At 36.2% G+C, this 23,556-nt stretch overlaps 2 protein-coding genes across 2 annotated transcripts; both read right to left on the bottom strand.

Moving 5' to 3' along the window:
* Positions 1-14,775: 14,775 nt before the first annotated feature.
* On the bottom strand, positions 14,776-15,881 carry LOC104216503 (uncharacterized). Its single transcript, XM_070154992.1, has 2 exons — positions 15,324-15,881; positions 14,776-15,195 (listed from the first exon to the last, which is right to left on the bottom strand). Exons 1-2 carry the CDS (start codon positions 15,879-15,881, stop codon positions 14,776-14,778), a joined length of 978 nt encoding a protein of 325 aa, XP_070011093.1.
* A 191-nt stretch (positions 15,882-16,072) lies between these two features.
* On the bottom strand, positions 16,073-17,359 carry LOC138876097 (uncharacterized). Its single transcript, XM_070154991.1, has 3 exons — positions 17,323-17,359; positions 16,868-17,072; positions 16,073-16,643 (listed from the first exon to the last, which is right to left on the bottom strand). The coding sequence occupies exons 1-3, from the start codon at positions 17,357-17,359 to the stop codon at positions 16,073-16,075; spliced, it is 813 nt and encodes a 270-aa protein (XP_070011092.1).
* Positions 17,360-23,556: the final 6,197 nt, after the last annotated feature.

The following is a 23,556-nucleotide window of genomic DNA, read 5'->3' as shown; positions in this document are numbered from 1 at the left end:
AGAGATTCACCCTCAAGGCCAACAAGCAGCATAGTTCTCAATGGAAATGGGGACGGGATCAAGCGATGGAGATGATCAAGGCCACAAAACCAACCACCGTTTCAATTAATAAATTGTTCTTTGTTAAAAATAGGTCTTACTCAAAGTACCCGTGCAAGAAGCAGGTGTAGCCCAAAAAGGAATGAAATGCGCGAGCGTTGAAACAGCTTTGCAGCAGGAAAACAACCAAAAAGGAAGTTTCCCCAAAATTCTTTCATGCATTTTGATAAATAAAACGAAATATAAAAGGAAAACCAAAGAAAAGAAAGAAGACAAGAAATAAAAATAAAAATCCCAAAAGAAAAACAAATCATGGTAGCATAGGACCTCATTCCTCAACTATCCCGGTATAAACCGCGGATCTCCCTGGCATAACCCAAGGAGCTTTTTCTATCCAAATCCCGGCCAAAAATCGAGGATCTTCCGGCCAAAAAACCGCAGAGCTTTTCTGTCTAAATATCCCGCCCAAAAAACTACGGAGCTTTTTCTGTCAAAATCCCGGCCAAAAAATCGAGGATCTCCCGGCCAAACAACCGCGGAGCTTTTTCTGTCAAAATCCTGGCAAAAAACCGTGGACTTTTCCCTGCATAACCCGTGGACCTTTTCCGGCATAATCCAATGATTTTTCCCGGCATAACCCGTGGACCTTTTCCGGCATAACCCGATGATCTCCCCGGCATAACCCGATGATTTTCCCGGCATAACCCGTGGACCTTTTTCAGCATAACCCGATGATTTTTCTCGGCATAATCCGTGGACCTTTTCCGGCATAACCCGATGATTTTTCCCGGCATAACCCGTTGACCTTCTCCGGCATAAACCGATGATCTCCCTGGCATAATTCGTGGACGTTTTCCGGCATAACCCGATGACTTTACCGGCATAACCCGAGGACTCTTTCCCTTTTCCGGCATAACCCGAGGACTCTTGCCCTTTTCCGGCATAACCCGATGACTTTCTCGGCATAACCCGAGGACTCTTTCCCTTTTTTTCGGCATAACCCGTGGACCTCCCTGGCATAACTCAGGGCCCCTTTTTCTTTCCTCCCTGGCATAACCCGATGACCTCTTTTCTTTACGGCATAACCCGTGAACCTCCCTGGCATAACCCAGGAGCCCTTTTTCCTTTTCTCCCGGCATAACCTGGTCAGTTTTCCGGCATAACCTGGCAATCCTCCCAATTTAGGGCTCTAATCCCTAAGTTGAGCGAGTTTCCTTTAGCTAGGGCTCCAATCCTTGAGTTGAGCAATTTTCTTTTAGCCGACATTAGGGCTCCAATCCCTGTGTTGAGCAATTTTTCTTTTAGCCAACATTAGGGCTCCAATCCCTGAGTTGAGCAAGTTTTCTTTAGCCGACATTAGGGCTCCAATCCTAGAGTCGAGCGGTTTTCCTTTTTTAGCCAATATTAGGACTCCAATCCCTGATTTGAGCATTTTGCCTTTTGCACACATTAGGGCCCCAATCCCTGAGTTGCGCCTTTTAGGCTTGAGGTTTCCAATCCCCTCATCAATTTTGTAGATTCTTATAGCAATTAATTCACGAAATTTTCCTAGCGAAACTGGGGCAGAAAAATTTCGTTTGTTTGTTTGTTTTTTTGTCTGAGTAGGTTTGACCTCGAGGCACAAGGATCGAGATGACCTACAGACGAGTCCCTATTCCAGAATAAAGAAAAGAACAAAAGAACAAAAAAAAAGAAATGAGCTCAAATATTGGAGCAAACAAAGGTGCGGATTGCTTGAAATCTGATTGAAGTCACAAGCTCCGCCAATCTTGTTTTACTCAATGCCGCAGAAAGAACCAGCACCTACAGCTAACGAGCATCAAGATTCAGATCGGAGTCTGCACCAAGACCTAGCCAAGACTCAAGATCAAGCCTCAATAAATTTATAGATAGGAATCTTGTAACTCGTAGTTGATAGGCTTAGTTAGTCTTTTTAATTTTGTTTTTTGATGTAATAAACGGGACCACGGACCAGAACCTCGACGACACCTCTCTCGGCTCTCAACCTCGACACTTCATCGCCTCATTCACTTCTAAACTACACCCGACCTGATTCCCTTATAACCTGGGATATGTAGGCCGTCCAAAACCAGGACTCGGTTGCGCCTTTCCTTTATTTATTTTTTTCTTCCTCTTTTGAATAACTATATGGTCAAAAATTAGTCACATGGTTCAATTTATCTTTTCCCGAAAACTCTTCGTGTTTTCGAGCAAAGAGGGGCAGCTGTTGACACCTAATTTTTGACCATATTTGAATTTATTCCCACTTTCCCCACTTATCTCATCAATACCTCACTTACACCCATCTTTTTCACTTTCCCTTGCCCCCACACCGGTCCCTCATCCCACCTTCTTTTGTCCCCCACTTTTCCTTGTCCCCTCTCACTTTATCCCTTTCCAACTCACCCACGTTACACTCCAACAACAGCACAACTTTTACCTTACCCCTTCCCTCTCGTTCTTCAACTTCTTAAATACACACACTTCTTGGTCAGATTTTTTAGACAGAAAAACACAAGAATATGGGCACATGGACAAAGTAACATGGGAAGGCTTTTAAAATTGGACCACTTAGATTTAGAAGAAAATAGAGAAAAAGCACATGAAAACACCCTACATTTACATATACACGGATGAGCACATGAGGGGGGTAGAGACATTTTTTGGGAAAAAAAAAGGAAGACCACTACTGTTGGTCTTCTTCTCCATTTTTTGGAGAAGAAGAAAAAATCATACACACCTGAAGACCCCCCCCCCTCCTCTCTTCATCTTGTTCAAACCACCCTACCACTGCCCAGCTCCATCGCCAAAGAACACCCCTCTCCCAAAAATGCGGACAGAGTATACATTCGATATACACTCGATATACCGCGGATATATACGGGCAGAACACCCCCTCCCCAACGTATCTCCTTCTTCTTTCTCCTCACGACCAGCTGAAAACGACCCCCTGAACGACGTTTCCCAAACAACCTCTATAGCCTGAACCTTCCAACTCCGACCACTGCCCGTCCTCAACGACCCTACCAGCACCCCCCACGCCTGAGCTCCACCAATCCCTCACCACTCCTTCGAGACGCTATTGCTGCTCGATAGTGAGAAAAAAAAATACAGCAGAAATGGTGATAGGGACGTGAGAGGTTTTCAGTTCAATTCCGTTCGAGGTTCCGTCATGGTCGTGTCGTTCGTGTTCTAATTCGTGACTGTTGATTCATTTTGCTGTCGAGGTATGTTTGCGGTTCCTTTCATTTCTTAAATAAAAAGGACTATTGTTGGATGTTCAAAGTACTACAATATCTTTGTTATTTTGTCCTACATTTAAGTTCTAATGCAGTGTATTTTAATCTCGTTTTGAAAAAGATCCAAAGCCCCGTTGTTCGAGCTTTCGTATGTTTGTTTCAGTTATGGCTTCTGCGTTTTGTTATGCTTATGCTTCAAGCTAATGACATTGATGAATATTAAATCATATGTTATGTTACACTATTATAGGGCTTCACCTGTGGGTTGATAACTTTTAATGTTTGTTTGTTCATTTGGTTTTATTATAATTACTCTAGGAAATAATTTAATATGCTATTTTTGTTTTGTACTTTGAGTCGATCGGTTTAGATTAATGGAGTTAAAGTAACAGATAAAGAAGAGTAGGCTTGAAATTCGGATTGATATTTTCTTGTAACGTCTAGTTACTGTAGTAGTAACATAAGAATGAATTCTATATTAAAATTATTACATTAGTTGAATTTTCCATGGCCCTCGCAAAGTAGAAAATTGCAGTTGTCTTAGGTTTACCTTTTAAATAATAAAATGAGACGAGCCTCGCCAAATAAAATGCACAAACTGCGGGGCCCTCATAAATGTATATATTAAAAATACTTAGAATTTGGGATGGGCCGTTTAAGCGAATTTCACGGCCTTCCTCAAAGATAATAACGTGTTAGTCTCTTTAGGCACGTTTTTAATAATATTACTTTTCCTAAATTAGGGTGCGCATTTATGTGACCCAAATCCAAATCCCAACGAAGTCGAAATATGTTGACAACCACGGGTGCATTGATTGTAACGTGGTTCGGGACACGTTTTCACGACGTTGCAATTCTATTAAAATAATAATAATAAAAGCGGATTAAACTTAATAAAAGCACACAAGTCATAACATGTATAAAAATCATATATTTAGCCATTACAACAATTTAAGCGACCGTGGTAGAACCACGGGATTCGGGGGTGCCTAACACCTTCCCTCGGGTCAACAGAATTCCTTACTTAGAATTTCTGGTTCGCAGACTTCATTTGGAAAGTCGAATATTTTCCTCGAATTGGGATTCAAGATAAACCGGTGACTTGGTACACCAAAAGCCAAACCTTTCCCAAGTGGCGACTCTGAATTAAAATAATCTCATTTCGAATATTGTCACTTAAATTGGAAAAACTCCCTCACGCATTTATTCTTCGGGGTAGGAGCGCAAAAAGGAGGTGTGACACCTGTGACATACGGGTCTATAAGGCTAACGTGATCCATTATATACTTTAAAGGAATTTTTACATTCCTATGCCATATAGGAAACTATATTACCCTCAACGTTTAAGGTTTGATATAATTATATTTAGTATACCTAATTCCCAATTCTATACCATAATGTGTTTTAATGGTACATTAATTATACCGTATATCACTTCTAAATTAATGGTACAGTATATTCCTCCAACCCCCCCCCCACGTTTCTCTCTCCCAAACCCACACCCTACACCCACCTTTCAAACCATTATTCCCTCTGCTAAAACTAGAGAAACATCTGTAACCAGGTCAAAATTGAAGTCAAATCTTCAATGTTCATACACACATTTACCTTCAACTTCAAATTTTCTCAATGAAGAAGAACAAACCTTCAAAGCACAGCCCTAAAAAAGCTAGAGAAACTGATATACCTTCTTTCAATTTGGGTGTATTATCACCACATTCACCCAAAAAACAAGGGAAATCTGCACATGCAATTGTAGATATAAAGCATAGTCTTTCTCTGCGTCAAATCAGGGTTGAAGCTAGAACTAAACAAAAATATGATTTCGATGCTGGAGAATCTTCGAGGCCAATCAAACAAGCGGAAAGGAAACGAAAAGAGATAGTGTTCGATGATGATTTTGTAGAAGATGTGCCTATCGGTAAACCTAGAAAGAAAGCGAAGGTAGCTCCTAGTTCAAAAACTCCCAAAAAGAAGAAAAATTCAAAAAAAGCCCCTAGCGTTAAATCTCCTAAAAATGTTCGAAAACAGTTATTGGTGAAGGTAAAAATTTAGTAATTTCTTCACTAGTTATTTTGCTTGTTTTAGTTGTTAAAAATCTACATAATCTGTGTTGTTTTTGCTTTGTAGATTTTTTGTAGAAATATTGTATATAAATTGCAAATGTATCTATATTTTTAAGCACTGAATTAATGTGTGATTATTTGTCTTAATTTTGAAGATTAATTGTAGATCTGTTTAAACTTATTGATATTTTATATATTTTTTGAAGTTATTTTGTAGATAAAATGCAAATGTATCTATGTTTTTTAATCATTGTATTAATGTTAGATTATATTTTTTGAATTTTGCAGAATGGACATTTTTTTGCATCCCATAATGTTGATTATGAGGTGCTTAGATTCCAGACATTATGTGACCCTAGCATTGCTAGCCAAATTAAAACGTTTTTGTCTCCAAATGGTTTGAAGCTATTCAAGAAGACATGCTTTGGTAATTTACTGTCATTTCCCAATTTATGCATGCAAAATCAAGCTATTCATCTTCTTATGAAGTATGAATTGAATTCATCCAATGCTTCCTATTTTTTAGCTGAGTTAAAAGGTGAGAGGTTAATTTTTGGATTGAGAGAGTTTGCAGTAATAACTGGTCTTAGATGTCATACCGAGGTGACAGACTTTGGTTACACTCCTAATTATGTCAGTAAGATAATGAGCAGTTACTTTCCAAACAAGGTAAAAGTGGAGAATACATACCTAAAATAGATAGTAACCAACAAAAGCTGGGTAAATGATGAGGATGTAGTAAAGTTATGTATTCTATATCTCATAGAATTCTTCATTTGTCCTTCAGAGAGAGACCATATTGGGTTGGTAGATCATTTTAGGTTTTATTTGGTGGAATTCGGTCAGTACGAGACATTTCCATGGGGTATTCAGTCTTACAAACAGTTGATTGAATCAGTTAGGCACATGCTAAATCTTTTCGTTCATTCTTATCTCATTCGAGGATTCTCACTAGCCATGCAAGTATGGTTGTATGAGTGTTGCTCCTCCATCAACACTGATATAGCTACAAGGATTTCTAATTCAACCCCTCGCATACTTAACTGGTCAGCTAGTAAGGGTCATATTTGGTTAGCTGCAATTGAAGACAGAATGATCAAGCCTGAATGGATGAAGCTAAATGGTTGTTATTTATGATTATAAAATTTACCTATAAAATATCTACAATTTGTATACATATTGTGCCTTAATCAAGCTAGTTTATTTTTTTCCCTCATTCAGTTCACCAACATAAATGAATCACCTGAAGAGCTTTCAGAGATGTCTTTGCCTGATAAAGTTGAGTACATAATTGAAGAGGTTGAACATGTTTCTAAGGATCCCAAAGTTGATGCTCCTCCATTGGAACCCAAAGAATCAACTGGAAAAGAGGACAAGGAGTCTATTCTTCGTAAAATAAGCAAGTTAAAAAGAGGTTTTGAGAAGGTAACATGTATTCCTAAACAGCATTGTGATGTATACATAATAGTGCATCTGTTCTTTAATGTATGTTAAGACATATTCTGAAGTTAACTATGTATTTTTTTTATTATGTAGGTCGATGAAAAGCTTGAAAAATTTAGGAAAGATGTCTTTGAAGAACTAGGTAGCCTTCGAGTGCTAATAAATGAGTCAGTCAAGACTGTTTTGCAGGTGACAAACAATCCAAATGATCAAGTTGATGCAAAGGTAACATTTCAATTTTATTCAAATTAACAAAACTATTTATGTCACCTCTAAAATATATGTCCTAACTAATATAAAACTTTCAGTTTGCTAGGAGTTCAACCAAAAATACTGACAAACCAAAAGACAATAACAATTAGCAATTTCAGTTCAGTAGTGGAGAACCAATGCAAGATAGCACCAGTAAAACATGTATCTACAAAATAACTCCACTTTATCTACAATTATATACAGAATATCTACAAAATATCTACAAGTTATCTACATAATAACTACAATTTGTCTACATTATATATACAATATATATATATAAATAAATACAACATATTTGGCACAACTCTACAGATTTATTGGATCTTATAACTCACCTAAATATCTTCTTAAACTGTCAAGACACTACTATCCATTATGATTTAACATTTTTAATGAAAAAAACAGAACATGTTGAAGGTGCACTTGGTGAAGAAAATCATCCAGCACGTGTTGATTTATATACGCATTTTGAAGGGGCAGTTGATGAAGAGAATGCAGGTATAAAATTATATTCAGATATATTTTCTTTATGTTTCAATATTTTTACCATTCTATTAAGCTAGATATACATGGTGTTACAGAGAGGGAAGATATGCATGTACAATCTCCAATTCACGGAGTGACAGTAGCAGCTCAAACAGAATAGCAGAATCAGGAAGATGGCAATGTAGGTGAAGAGGCAGACTATGTGAATGTAGGTGATTCAGAAGACTCCGGAGGTGAGAAGAAGGAAGTTACACTTGATGATTTCGATCTGCCTGATAACTTCTCCCAGTTGGTTAAGTTCGGCGAGCCTATACAAGATGAAACAACACCCGTGCATCAAGGTAGAACAAGGTAGCCGGGAAAGCATGCGCGATCACCATTTCTCCCTTTATATAGTTCTGGTGGCAGCACCTCGGTTGGACCTCAAATTTTTCACCTCAAGCACCCATTTACTAGTGTTATTGGTCAAAATGTAGATCCTGAGTTGTTGGATCAACTCCACAAGTGGTTATACCATAGTACCGACACAGGTTTAAGGAGGTTAGTTTTCACAATTTGACACTTTTATTTCAGTATTCATCTTTTACGCATCCACTTCATGCAACAATTTTATTTTAATTTGTATTTGTTTGTATAAGAGGAAGGCTCCTTATTCTATAAAGGACAACCAAATTAAGCAATGGTTAGATCTTGGAGTGGAAAAGGTTGACAAAAAGGAGCGGTTATTTTCCCTGGCACACCCAAGACAAGTCCTCAATGACTCGGTAAGATTCAATGTATTTGATTTGTAGATTTTTTGTAGATAATTTGTATTCTGATTGTAGATGAATTGTAGTTATTTTGTAGTTTTGTATAGAATATTTGAAGATAATTTGTAGAATAAATGCAATTTGTTTTTGTTGCAGCACATTAATGTTATAATGTATTACTTGTGGAAAAGAGGCAAGTATGGCCCCCATAACAAGACCAGGTTTACTACAACAGATTGTTTGTTCAAGACTAGGATTGATCAAATCTATGAAAGTTCCAAAATTCTCCTCAAGAAAAGAAGTTTTCTGTTGTCAAATCCCAGGACGTTATAGCAGAATATATATTGGGGTATAGACTACTCGCAAATATTGCATGGGATGAAGTTGATTATGTCATCATGCCCGTCAACATTGTAGAAAAATTCCACTGGGTGTTGGTTGTTTTTGACATTGCAGAAAGGCAACTTTATGCGTATGATTCCATGGTTTCTTCACGCAATCACCCTATTGTTGAATCTTGTGTCGACAAGTTTTCTGTTATTATCCCTTTGTATTTGTCATGCACCGGTTTTTATGGAAAGTGTAAAGACATCAACTTCAAGAATACAAAGGCATACATTGAGAAAGATGTTACCGACCCTCTTAACATTCAGTGGTTCGTCGGAGATATACCACAGCAAAAAGAAGGATCACTATTGTCGTGCCCCCTTTTTCCCTCTTTGCATCAAAAAATCGGGGTTATGACATTTTTGGGGTAGGACAACTCGTTCCTTTTGGGAACTGGGTTTGCATTTGGAGAGTTGCCACCTAATGATTTAATGTGCATTAGGACACCTATAAGGTTCATTTTTAAGTTTGTTTGATAACTAGAGACAGGGTAAGGGCTTGAAATTATCCTAATGGGAAGGTGTTAGGCACCCCTTAGGATCCACTAGCGTGGTTCCTGGCCTGACAATTTTTGTGAATTTTGTACAATTAGCAAATAGACAAATATAGGCTCAAATAGTAGGGGATTTAAGTTTAAACACATAAGAGTTTGAAAAACAATTATTAAAAGGCGAATTTTGAAAAGGAGTCACAGCTCTACAAACACTTGAGAATATAAAAGGGAGGAGGGGGTCCTAGGTTTATTTACAATATGGATCACATCAATGCGATACCCGATATGACACTCCTCAGAAGAGGGATACACGCGGTATTAGCGCACCGGTCATCATATCCATATCTACCCTTCCCACCCCGTTAAGGTATTAAAGCGCGGATTGATCTCGACCTCTATTGCATGCTATTACCCGTCTCATTCCTATCAGTCCCGGAGGAATTTAGGACTACTATTCCTATAAGAGGGAGAGTTTTAGGCTGACTCTTAGGTTTTAAAGGTAAAAAGGCTAAGGCGGCATACAAAATACATAGGACTATATAATAGGGGAAACATATAAACAAATAAGAGGCTCATATATACCTCCGCAGACAATGCACATAAATGGCATGACTTAAACACAGTTAGGGTCAGAATTTAAAGTACTAAGGCAGGATGTTTTAATTGTTGAAGCAGACCATATTTATTACATAACTTAGATAAGAAGTCCGAATCAGGCCTACCTGCTGGTTGTAGCAGTTGCTAATTAAACAAAGGCGAATCCAATTTTATCAAGAAATTACCTAAGACTTGCTTAAGTGTATATTGGTGATGTCCTATAAGCATGATATCAGTCACTGATTAAGAATGCAGCAGAGTAGTAGTTGATTTAAACAGGCGATTTGGATCCTATAGGCATGCTTTCTAGACCGTATTAATAAAATGAGTAAGTTATTTAAACTAATTCAGAACAGTATGAGTCAAACTGATTTTAACTATACTAGTTTTAGATCCTATAGGCATGATCTCTATTATAGCTAATTTCAATTCCTATAGGCATGGTATCTAAGTGTTAACGACTGATTTTGATCCTATAAGCATGGAACATGTAGTGAAGTAGGCGGGATTTATTTGATTAAAGTGAAATTCCTATAGGCATGATCTCTATCTGCGTGAAAATAAAGCATGCAGAACTTGAATTAAAATAGAACAGATCCTATAGGCATGTTCTATACCCTTCTAATAGCTAAAACATGCATAATTACATCATCCCTTTTCACTAGCCATCCCCCAATATTTGTTACAAATTATTACAGACCAAATACTGAATTACATCAGAAAAGTGTAATTACAACCATAGGAAGCCTGATTCTGACTTCCTCTCTCAGTTATGGAATAAACCACCTCAAATGCCACTGGTTTCAAAGCCTTTCTCAAACCTGGGTGTGTCAAAGTTCCCTAAGGGTCTCAAGGGACCCCGGGCAGTTCTTACACCCAGGTTTGCATAACCAGATAGAGATGAGTGCAGTGTGGAAGGGCCAACCCTTATGTGTCCTAGTTCAGAGGGAGATCAAGGGTCCCAAAGCAAGGCTCACACAAGAGGGGCAGAACCTAGGTTATAAGAATATAGTGAAAGTGCAGAGTACAGAGATTATTTAAAACTGGGTTGAAAATAGTAAGTGGTAAGGGTGATTTGAAAACAGTGGTAATAAAACTCAAACTACACAGAATCAGCAGTTATACAAAGGGGTCAGGGGTTTTGGGATTACATTGCATGAAGCATATGACCCCAGAAATGGTCAGGTTTGGTCATGTACATCAATAGATGGTGCTGGCATGCCCACAAACCAACTAGAGGACACAAACACATAGGGAGATATGGGGGTTTGGGATTCATAAGTCAGCAAATCACATAACAAGTGACTGACAGAGTACATACATAAGGGGAAACATTAATTTAGAAGGGGAGGGAGCAAATTACTGCATGCTTAGTAATGTAACTTGATTGTACAAACATAAGCAGAAGCAGGCAAGAGTGAAGGAAACTGAAACAGCTAAAAAAACATGTTGTTGTTGATGCTTGAAGATTAACTAGGACATACCAGTAGAGAAGCAAAGTGCAGAAAGAAATAAATAATCAAGATTCCACAGTCTAGCTTTGGCTTTCAGCCGGCTAGACAAAGCAGTAGCACAAGTGGTAATAGTAGTAGAGAAAAGAGAGAAAGTTTTGAGTGTAAGTGTGTGTTCTTGAACTCAATTGTCCGTGTCCTTGAAAGAAGAGGGGCTGGGTATTTATAGTTTTGAAAACGAGTGAAGAAGAGGTAAAGTCTTAAACACAAATATGGAAACAATCACAAGTCAGAATCAATTAACACAAGTGATTCCCTTTAATTAAGGAATCACTGTTTAATGGGTAGTAGCAGGTTTAATTAAGGAAAGAAATCAGTTTGGGGATATATTGATTATTGCCATATAAGGGGGCAGTAAAAACATGAATTAAATGATCAAGTCTAAGTACAAAATAGGCTTATTTTGGGAAAGGGTTCAGCAAGGCAAAACATCAGAGTAAAGGAAAGGAATCAATTAATTTAAACAAGAGAGTGAAATTAGGGTTCAAAAAAGAAAAGCTTTTGCAATCAGTCACAAGATCAAGATCAATCAAGGAAGAAACATGATTCTGCATTTCAGTGTATAAATAGAGTGAACAGAAGCATCAGACATGCAAGGCCAAACACATTAGCAAAAGATATAACACATGCATATAGTAGCAACAGGGTAAGCTAGGATTCAGCAGTAAGAAAAATATTCGGAGCACAGTAGTCGCGTAGGTCAAGTAGTCACATAGAATCAACAGTGAAGAAACATATCAATAGGTAAAGAGAATCAGAAACAAGTAAAGGTCTCACAGTAGTAATAAGTGAAAAGAAAACCCCTTTTAAAAAATTAGGGCTTCGACGATAGTCGAGTTTAATAGATGAAAAGAACTCAAATCAGACAAGTCGAACAAATAAAAGAGAGTCATAAACGAAGAGCTTAAGATAAGCATACATTTAAGCAAATAATTTCAGAACTCGGGTAAGACTAAATGGAACTAGGGTTTTAAACATACTGACTCAAGTAGAAGGAAAGCATAAACAGGTAACATAGCAAAATCATGAAACAACACCAAAATCAGAGAAAAGATCTTTAAAAGAGAGGTTAAGAGAAACCCTAATCGGAAAATGAAGAGTCATTTTGAAAGAAAAGTTTGAAGAACCTTCGAGAAAGCACTTAAGAAATTCATAGTAAGTACAGATCTAAGGTAAATCTGAAAGAAAATTGAAAGACCTTAAAGATTAGGGTTTCGGAAAACCCAAAAAAGGTGAGAAAGACCTTGAAAGTTACCGATCTAAACAGGAAAGTCAAGGACCTGCCTTGAAAGGCCATGAATGGCCGGAGAAAGGTCATAGATGGTCAGAGAAAGGCCATGAACAGAAGTCGAGCAAGGACTGGACCAGATCGCTTTGAGGTATGGCCATGAAACCACAAAAACAAACACCTAGGAGCCATAGGAGGCTGATACACATCTCCAATGGCTACGAGAGGCCATGGATTAGGCAGGGGTTAAGGCGGATTAGAGTGGGATGAGATGGCGACGGCTAGGGTACATGTGAGCTTTCAGAGAGAATTGAGAGAAGAGGGGATTCATAGGCGGTGTTTGGTGAAGAATGAAGTAGGGTAAGGGGTCTTTTGAGTTTAATTATGGAAGGGTGAATGGTGGCCGTTGATCTGAGTGATCAACGGCCTGGATTCAAAAGGGTAGGTGGGGAATTTGGGTTGGGTCGTTTAATTGTGTTAAGGGTCGGGTTTGAATGGGAATTGAGCCGGGAAAATTGGATTTAATTTGGGGTCAGATTTAGGCTAAAATTGAAATGTAACTGGGCTATTATTTAAATAGCCATTTTCCCCTTTTAAAATTATAAAAAATAATAAATTAATTTTTGGAAATAAATTGAGAGCACTAAAATGATTTTTAACATATAATTAACAATTTAAAAATATAGGTCTTAATTTTATGAATATAAAACGAAATTGAATCTTAAAAGGGCCAATATTGCAATTATATGCAATTTAACTTAAAAATACTAAATAAATTTGTAAAAATATGCAAAAAAAAATTACCTTACCTATATCTTAGCATAAATATAAAAGTCCAACAAATAAATTACCAAAATAAAAATTTTGTAAATAATTATTGGTTTTTTGTGAATAAAAGAGGGAAATAAATTAATTTTAAAACCTTTAAAAATTATGGAAAAATAATAAAACACTTGGATATACTTACATATGCATATATATGCTATTTTGAAGTTATTTTGCATATTAAAAATATATAGGGAAAAATTGAGTTGTAACAAAAATCTTCTTTCTTTCTACACATTTAACCCTTTTTTCCTGATGGTTTGGTAAATATTGACATTTTTTATCTTTTGCAGCGATTGTGGTGTATTTGTTGTTGTCTTTGCAGAGTATGTTAGTCTTGAATAGTTATCAATTCCGGCAAAAGACTTTTTTGATATTGACCAACACCGTAGACGCTATGGAGCGCTACTTTGGGACTATGCTAGAAAGAAGCAGGAGCATGGGGCAATTAGTGATAGTGAGGTGATAGGCAAATTGGCTAGGAGAAAAGGTGCACCAGCTTTGAATGAGAAAACACGAGTCCAGAGGAAGAAGAAGTAGTTGTAATGTTTTGTATGGAATATCTAGTACAATTGTTTAGTTGATGTTAGTTTAGAAGAAAGATGATAGACAAGTTTTTGAACAATTTTTGTTGTTTTAATTGTAGCTGACTTGCGCTACAACTATAGTAGCCTTTGTTTTTTTTTTCTTATCCAGTATAGTAGCTCAAATGGAAACATTCTGTTGGTTTTATATTAACTTGTTGAATCTTTACAGTACTTGATCTTCATTATTTTTAGCATATAAATCCTTTCCAACTGAATTTTTATACAGTTATTCTGTCAACGCAAAAATATGTAGTTATTTTGTTATTTTTTTGTAAATAAAGTGTAAAAAATAGTAACTAAACATTTTATTGCTTTTCAATTCAATTTGTTGAATGTATAAAGTACCTGATCTACATTATTTTTACCATATAGCTTTTTTCTAGCTGTATTATAATCTAGCTATTATATCAGCTACATATATTGTAGTTTTTTTGTAGTTGTATTTGTAGATAATATTTAACGGTGTGTTTTGTTTCTTTTATTATTTGTTGAATGTAAACAATATTTCATCTACAATATTTTAAGTTTTTAACTACTTTCCTACCGATTTATAATGTAGATACTCTGTAAATTCCAGTTAATGTATTTTTTTGTAGTTTTATCGTAGATAAACTGCAAAAACACATTAACAATTGTGTAAAGGATTCCAGAGATAGTAAAAAAGTTGTAGATTATATATATATATATAAATCATTCATAAACAAATCACTCATGAAAGTATTATCTCAACACAACAAAATCCTAACTAACTACATTATTAAAAAACCTCAACAATTACACATCAAAATCTGTTATCCTGAACTCGCCAACAATATTTATGAAATATTCTGTTAACTACATAAAATTTTATTTCTTTTTGGGTGCATACTTTCAAGATCTTTTGTTATGCCCTTCTCCTCCGTAGTTGCCGCATGAAACCTTATGTTTCTTTGAATTTATTTCATCATATGTTTTGTATCTTTCTTTTTGAGGTCTTCCTGGTTGCCTTTTCCCTCCTTTAGGTGGATTTACTACTTCTTCAGATATATGTTGTGGCACATTCCATTTGCTTTCATCAGGCAGGGAATTTACTGGTATTTCATAAGTACGCAAGAGATTCACCCTTGTGTAATAAGGAGAATAATATTGTTCAAAAGACTCATCCCTGCATCTTAAAGCAGCCAAAGCATGTGGACAAGGAAGTTCGTAAAGCTGGAATTGCCCACAACTACATCTCTTGTTTTTAAGACAAACAATATAGCGACTCACACTATCTAGTACTGTATGGATATAGTCTGTTAAAGCCCTCACCTGTGATTACATTACAAACAAAAAAACAATTCATATACGGTTAAACTCAAACTATATACAAAATATCTACAATATATCTACATTGTCCTGTATAAATTAATTTGATTTAATAAATGATTAGATCTTACTCTAAGCTTGTGCGACAATGTTCTGTTGTCATCCAACTCTTTGTTGAATTTGAACCCAAGGTATGTGAATGTACCCTTTACTTTCAATAACTTTTCCTTCGTCCAACATTCAAGAAGGGTCCCCATATACTCTAATAGTTCTACTATCGGTAGCTCTCTTGCATATTTTGTTACAACATTCAACGACTCTGCAATGTTTGATGTCATAGTCCAAGTTCTGTTCACCGTAGCATGTACTCGAGACCATCTATGATAGCCAATATCGTATAAGTATGCTTTAATACGGGGGTCAATCTCTTCAATCTTTGACATCCTTTCATTAAATTCATCAAGGGTATATGATCGTGCCGTGGCAAAGTATAATTCACTTAACTTTAGATGTCCCTTCTTGAACTTTGCCCGTATATTTGTCCAAATATGCCACATGAAAGAATAATGTGGCATGCCGGGATAAACAATAGGTGTTGCCTTCAAGATACTCTCATTCCAATACGAAACAACACACATATTTGGTCTTTCACCATATGCATGTTTGAACTGCTCAAAAACCATTTCCATGATGCGTCATTCTTTGAATCAACAACAGCATATGCCAATGGTAATATGGTACCTATATTATGTGGCAAAAGATAATTAATTGGCTGCAGAAAAAATACAGAAGAAGACATATATATACAAACTACAACTTTTCTACAATATATCTATAATAAATCTGCAAGTACTAAAAAAACATACATGCTACAATATTTCTACAATAAAACTTCAATACCTGTTGCATCTATTGTACTAGATGTTAGCATTATTTCCTTGTATGCTGACTTTAAGAATGTCCCATCAACTACTACAACTGGCCTACAATATTTCCAACCACTGATTGACGTACAAATCGCAACAAATATATACAAGAAGCAGCCGTCGTCCGTCTTCTTCAATTTAACTACGGACCTTGGATAAGTCTTCTCTAGAATATACAAATAACTAGGCAATTTGCTGTAGGAGTCCATAGGATGACCTTTCAAAAACTGTAAAGCCTTTTCCTTTGCTCTCCAAGCTTGCATGTAGGTTATATTCACGTCGTGTTCAGACAACATGTCAAATTGTATGTCTTTTGGTGTGTAAATTATCTTAGGATCAGAATATTTTGGAATAACCATGTTACCAATTACCATGCCAGTAGGTTTGCGTTGTATGAATGTATTGTCTATTAAAGAGCATGTGTGTTGGCTGTTGAAATTTCTGACCTTGAAAATTGTAGAATCATTTATGCTAGTTGCCTTGAAGTGCCATGTACAGTTTTCACCAACACATATCAGCCAGTAGCTACAACATAAATACAATTTAAACACTAGTTTAAAATGTAGATTTAAAAAGAAAAAAATTATTTTAGCTTAAACGATCACATTATACATCTATATACAACATAACTATAATTTATCTATAATTCTGATAAACATTATCACAAGAAAAAACTGAAGAAGTAAAAAATTACAAATAAACTACAAAATTAAAAAAATAATGATCTTTGACCATTCATATGCTCATACATTCTAGCACTAGATCTTTTAACCCTGAATTGGAACTTGTGCATGACAGAATAGTGCTTCATTGCAGTTGCAATTGTTTCCTTGTCTTGGTATACTTGTCCTACTTTAATAGAACTTGGTGTACTATCTGTTATTATTATACTTTCATATTTCTCTATAACGGGAGATGTTGGCATATTAAGTAACTTTAGTGTTCTAGACGAACCTGTATGAAAATAAATATAAATACTATTATGAACAGTTTGTAGATAATTTGTAGAAAGGTTGAAATTATGTATTTCATATTAATTTTTCAAATGATATGTAGTTTTATTGTAGAATAAATGTAGAAATTTTGTAGATATTATGAAAATCCATACTGATATATATTTACTCTGACATGTAGTTTATTTGTAGATAAAGTGTAGTACATTGGCATAAAACCAGAATTTGATAGAAAAATTAACATCACACACCTGCAGTTGTGTTCTCATTGGTGATATTCAATTCCATATTAAAATCGCGAACAGTTATACATAGCGGATATGATCCTAAGTTTTATTTTTCCCTTTTCGTCTCCATGTATACACGAACACCCATATCATTCCTAATTTCCATTGAAGGACAATGCTCGTTGACAATGTATTTGATTTCTATAATTTTTTTGGATGTATCGATCATTAATTGTTGTGCTATTGTAGAAATCAATAGACTATAACTCGCATCCTCATCGAATACAATGCCATCGACCTGAAATTCTCTAAATCTCTCATAGCTATCCCAATTCCATTCAGTTGTAGCCTAATTAGGATTTTGGACATAATTGCGTTTGTTGTAGAAGAATTGTAGAAGATTTGGTCGTTTTTGATTTGTGAAATCAGAAAAAAGCTTGAAACAGAGTGTGTCGCAAAAACAAAGTATGGAAAATTAGAAATGTGTGTGATTTACGTTGTAGAAGATCTGGAAGAATATTTAATTCTCCAATTTTAGCGCGCCTAAATAAGGAAATCTACAGCTACAATGATTCCTTATTTAATGAATTATCTATATTTTGTAGAAATACTATTAGTATGGTAGGTAATATACAAACTATGAACATATTTGGTAATATAGTTTCCTATATGGTATAGGAACGAAACTTTCCCTACTTTAAATATAGGCCGACAAGTCCATACAAATATCCATACACATGATGTATGTCTACAAGTCTCTAAGAGTAAACACTCATTACAAAGGTCGAGACTGACCCCGTCGTACCAACAAATACGTGTACTAATCATACTGACCAATTAAGCAACTCCGGAGCAATGAAGTGCATCAACATCTTCCGCTGAGCTGATAGCCTACTTGGAGGACTCTCGACCTATCTATCAGGACCTGCGGGCATAAAATGCAGTATCCCCAAGCAAAAGAGACGTCAGTACAAATATTGTACCGAGTATGCAAGGAATGAAAATCAGCAAATAATAGACATGAGAGAAACATGGAGTAAAAGACTCGATATGTAAGTCTGAATAACTCTGTAAATAATGAAATACTCATAGTGTCATGCATATGCATATGTATATCATGTCATGCATAAGTACATGTGTTTATAACATCATCAAGCCTCTGAGGGCATCCCATTATATCATCTCGGCCACTGTGGGCAAATCATTAACGTATACCAGCTGATCAGGTGGTGGTGCATATATAACACCGTAATCTTTTCTCATATCTTATACACACACACACACACACACACACACATATATATATATATATATATATATATATATATATATATATATATATATACACGTATATAACACCACCTGGTCATGGGTCAATGTACATAAATGCCATGCATGAGAAGTACGCCAATAAAATCTTTCGGAGTGTCGTAAAACCATTATGCTTCTGACCAATATCATAAAATCAATTTACATATTTTCTGAGACCCATGAACAGATGATAGAATAATATGACACATGAGAATTTAATAATACAGGCATCTCTAATGCTTCTATGAATAGAGTCATTTATGGAAATTATGCATTTGCTTATTTCGATTGTATCGTACGGATCATGCCAAATGGAAAGAAGGGTTAGCCTTAACATACATGAACCAATTCTCTTGACAATCCTTTTAACACACGTCAATTGCAACAACACGTAACGGCGAATAAGTAGGGGGAAAATCCGTATGCAATCTCCCTAAAACTCGATGTTGTATCTTCTAATCTTAAGGGGGGGGGGGGTAAGCAAACATTATTTGTATTGCTAAAGTGCCTATATGGTGAAACTTACATTTTTAAAAGGCTTACAGAATGCTGGAGTGCACATATTTTGTATCGATCATGTTCAAAAGGTTTAAATATATAGAAATCTTGTTAAATAGTCTAAAATGGTGACACCTTGCCATGTCTTATATTAGTCATTAGTAGCTTTTAAACTCATGGCTGCCACGTTAAAGGTAAGACTCTCAAACTTATCCAATTTTTTTAATTAATTAATAATTTATTAATCTCTCACTAATCAATAATTAACTGATTACCCATATAATTATCTCAAATTACTAAGAATACTACTTGCTTTTAATATACCTTATACACCTTATTATTATCGCCATGGGGTACCTTGTATGGTATTAGTTCATAAATATCGGGTATTTTAGTTCGGACCGTATTTTATCCCAAAATGCCAAACCTCGATGAAATTCATTTTCTTCGACTTTCTTTCCCTCTCAACTTCATGAATTTACTCATCATTTGTTTGAAATAGCATTATGTTTATAATCTCAAAAATAATCTCATTCCTGAACTTTCATTGATTAACTTACGACAAAACTTTAACGTACGAAAATGCGGGATGTGCTATCTCATATCCGAGCTTTCACCAATTTTCTTATGGCATACTTTTACGTACGAAAATATGGGGTGTAACATCATTCTCCCCTTTAGAACATTCGTCCTCGAATGTTGTCTGATGCACTTATCATTCTCATAACCCATAGCTTTTGCGAATACTTTAATACTCTTCTTGCCATTTAGGCAATTGTTCTTTGAATAAATCCAAAGTCCAGGGCATTCCACCCTTTAGGCCTCTTTCTCACACCACGATCTGGGGTTGGAATTTATCTAATCTCGTAACTCTTGCTATCTTCTATCATGCAGCATGTACGATTTTTTCCTTGTATGTGCGCCTATGCGACTATTCTCTCCTTTCTTCTCCAGTTGTTAGCCAATCTCTATGCCTCACTTTGTAAGCATATACAGAGCTTAATAATATGTCCCTCTAGGTATCTATATTGAAGTTCTTCGCTCGATACAAATATTGTCATATCTTATTTTATAGACCTGGTTATTCATCCGTATGACTTTACTGTATCTAGGTAGGCTATACTATACCATAACTCTCACCTTGGTTTTATTATTATCGAGGTCTCCCACTTCTCATCATAGATGTATAAATTCAAGTCCTCCAATGCTTTCTTATTATTGTTTATCTAAAGGATGAAATCCTTAGCTCCTCTCATACGTTGGAACTTTATCCATCTTTTGTCGATTCACCTTAACATTTATCCATAATATACTACTAATAACTTAACCTCTTATGTAACACTGCCGCTAGGGCTCGCGTCTCATTGGGGAACATCTAAAATGATTGAACTGATCCGCCTGGGGCAATACCATGCTTTCATAACCGCATCTCACAACATCCCAATGTGATTCACCTTGCGTGGATATTTTAATTCTGTCCAATTCATGAAATCCCTTTCTTTTCTTTGTCAGACCATTACTCAATCGAAGGCCCAAACGTCGTCCTTTATCTATCACAATTACACCCTTATTCTACTTACTAGGGCAGCATTCCATCTCTTCTAAATGCTATTAGTCTTAGACTCATTTGAGTTCATTCAGGCTATAGTGAGCTTTGTATAACTTAGAGGAACCATCTGCTCTTCTTGTTTTCATGGACTTAATCTTGAGGACTTATTCATTTTTGTTACCTTTTCACTCAGCTTTTTTTATCCTTACTCCTATTTTCTAGAACCTTGTTGCTTCACCATACAATAGCTTGCGACCTACACATATCTATTATATTACTTGCATCCTTTCGACTTGCTTGCATCATAGATTACCTTATGCCATTCTGGAACATCACGCAAGATATCACATCATCTCTAACTCTTCTTTACTCTCTTAATAAGGCCTTCCGATACCTAGAAACCATAGGCTAGAAAACATGCCACTAACGACGCTGCTATCGTTCCTGGATATTGAATCCCACCCTTCTAGCCTTCTATCCAAAGTAAGGACTATTCACAACCTTCTGCATTTGAGTGTCTCGTACGTTAATTCACCTTTACCTTACTCACCTTAAAATCTCGCATCGTATCTTCTATCTCTTTCATGAACTCCCTTCCTCATAGGTATAATCCACGTTCATAACTTGAAGTCCTATTATAATACTTGTACCTCTAGTGCATACACAATCCGGTGGGAGCTTCGTACCGACTTCTTATGAGGCTGGTACTTTTCTAACTGACTTTATCGTAGGACCATTATAGAATATGGTTGTTTTACTATTCCTCTTGTACCTCTGGTATTAAGAGTGATCGTGTAATGTTCTCAATCACGATTTCTATAATTTTTCGGGTCCAATAATCAGATTACTAATTTACTTTGTTAATGTAACTCTTTAGTTTCATCTTCCTTCTGATCAACCCTTATATAGGCTTACGCTATGTTCCAATCTGCGGTGCATGATATTAGTTATTACTTTAGTCTTTCATGGGCGCTATGGAATATCCATGATACAATCTTCTAACAATTCAATCCTTTGCCTATGCCCTAGGCCCAATTCTTTCTTTTAACTTATATCGGAGTCTTCTACAGCTGTATGAATGTTAGTATATATATGTTGCATGGATAACATTCCGAAATCGTAAGTATGCTCATGACGTAACTAACTCTGGATCATTGATTGAATAATTCCTTCCATTCCTTATCAGCTTCCTTTAAACATAAGCAATTACTTTTCCTGTTCTTTCTGCCTCCTTGTTGCATGCCTACTTAGCTTATCTTAGTTCCCACGCATGCTGGAATTTTTGTGCAACTCATATGGTCTTGAATATTACCTTCGATCTTTCCCCCGTTCATTAGCCACGGTAGGTGTCACTTTCTTTTGGAGTGCATACAATTTTTGTTGTAAGACTGCTTTTACATGACCCTTTCTCCTTCAAGATACTATGTTTAGGTTGAAGCCTTCTTCCTTATTTCCTCAGCTAGTCTTCCATTGTAGTACTTAGGAAAGACTCTCTGACTCTTGCAAAGCCGTGAGCTTATTCCATTGTATAATCGACGGACCTCCTGATGTCCTTCCTTGCCTATACTTATCCGTAGTTACTTACCTCCATACCCTGGTGCTTGTGGGGTTGCTTTTGAACTGATATTTTGACTGTCTATCCAGTGGCACTCTCTTTTGTTCCCGTAACATTCATACGGTACCTTTAACTATCCCGACTCCTATCTGTATGTATCTCAAGTATTACAATGACAATACTGCAGGGCTGAATTCTCCATGTTGGGTTTAACTGTGTTTATTTTGCATGATCTGCTGATTTGTCTGTAACCTCTTGTCTAGCTATGACTAGGCTCTTCCTGAATCAACTACTAACTACTCGTTCGCCTATTCTCATATCAATATTCTGCGTAATCTTTCTTGGGTTATTTCTTTTGTCTTACCTTATCTTTTGCACTGGCTCCTTATTTATCAAAAATAACATCCCGGGTAGGAACCCTTACTTCCTTTCCTTGACGTTTGTGCTTGCGTAATGTTCTGAAATCGTAGCATATTTATAGGATTTGGATAAGTGTAATCTCATTCCTTTCTTATATTTTTTTTTTTGGAAATCTTCCTTTACCATCCCATAGTTACTGAACCACTTAATTTTGACTTAAATGCCATAGAACTCCATATTCCCCCTTTAGGGGAGTACTAAGATTTAGTGCTACAACGATCTACCTATATATATTTTACCACTTCATGTTTGGCGTCTTTTCACATCATCGATGACCCTTACTCGCCTTGCGGTAATCCTTATATACCAAGGATAACAAAATTCTTACTCACTAGGGTGACACTTAGCGTAACCGGCATACATAGTCCCTTAGGCTTAACTTTGCTCACATTGCTTGCTTAAGGAAGCATCTTCCTGAATGACATTTAAGGGTTATTCTACTGTCGTCAGTTCTATTAACACCGGAATGCAACCTCTGTATTTCTCATGATATCGACTATTATCAAATCATTCAGTCCCTAATTCATGTTTACTTTATCTCGTTCACCAACCCACACTGATCTCTATTATTTTGGGATCTAGCTTTTCCTACTAGTAATCACGTTAGAGTCACGAATTTATTTCTTGAAATGAGGATATGACTTCATGGCCTATACTCTTTTGTTGTCTTAAGGCCTATCACCTCTCATCTCTTCTTTCACCTGACTATGGACCCGGTAATACTGTCATCTTTTTGATCTACCGTGGTCATCCATGTATCGCATCTTACTCATAATTCTTCCTTATTTCTCTTCTCACTACTCTGCTAATATTTTTGCCTATCCCTTTCTTGTGAAAACTTCAACAAGATATTCTTTTGCTTTTTGCTCCCTTTGCTTCATCCATCGGCTCTTCGGGTTGCTCAACGTCCTCACTCTGCTAGGGA

Source organism: Nicotiana sylvestris, chromosome 8, assembly GCF_000393655.2.
Source record: "Nicotiana sylvestris chromosome 8, ASM39365v2, whole genome shotgun sequence".
In the NCBI taxonomy this organism is placed as follows: Eukaryota; Viridiplantae; Streptophyta; class Magnoliopsida; order Solanales; family Solanaceae; genus Nicotiana; species Nicotiana sylvestris.
The sequence above is the reverse complement of the archived record's forward strand: the minus strand, read 5'-3'. Positions and strand labels throughout refer to the sequence as shown.

Bases quoted from the DNA above. Each gene is read 5' to 3' on its own strand.
- LOC104216503 (XM_070154992.1), bottom strand. From the start codon at position 15,881: ATGGAAATGGTTTTTGAGCAGTTCAAACATGCATATGGTGAAAGACCA. The intron at 15,196-15,323 runs GTAAGATCTAAT...ATGTAATCACAG, and splicing joins CATTGTCGCACAAGCTTAGA to GTGAGGGCTTTAACAGACTA.
- LOC138876097 (XM_070154991.1), bottom strand. From the start codon at position 17,359: ATGGAATTGAATATCACCAATGAGAACACAACTGCAG. The intron at 17,073-17,322 runs GTGTGTGATGTT...ATTTTCATACAG, and splicing joins CAATGAGAACACAACTGCAG to GTTCGTCTAGAACACTAAAG. The intron at 16,644-16,867 runs GTATGAGCATAT...TTTATGTTGTAG, and splicing joins AAAAGATCTAGTGCTAGAAT to CTACTGGCTGATATGTGTTG.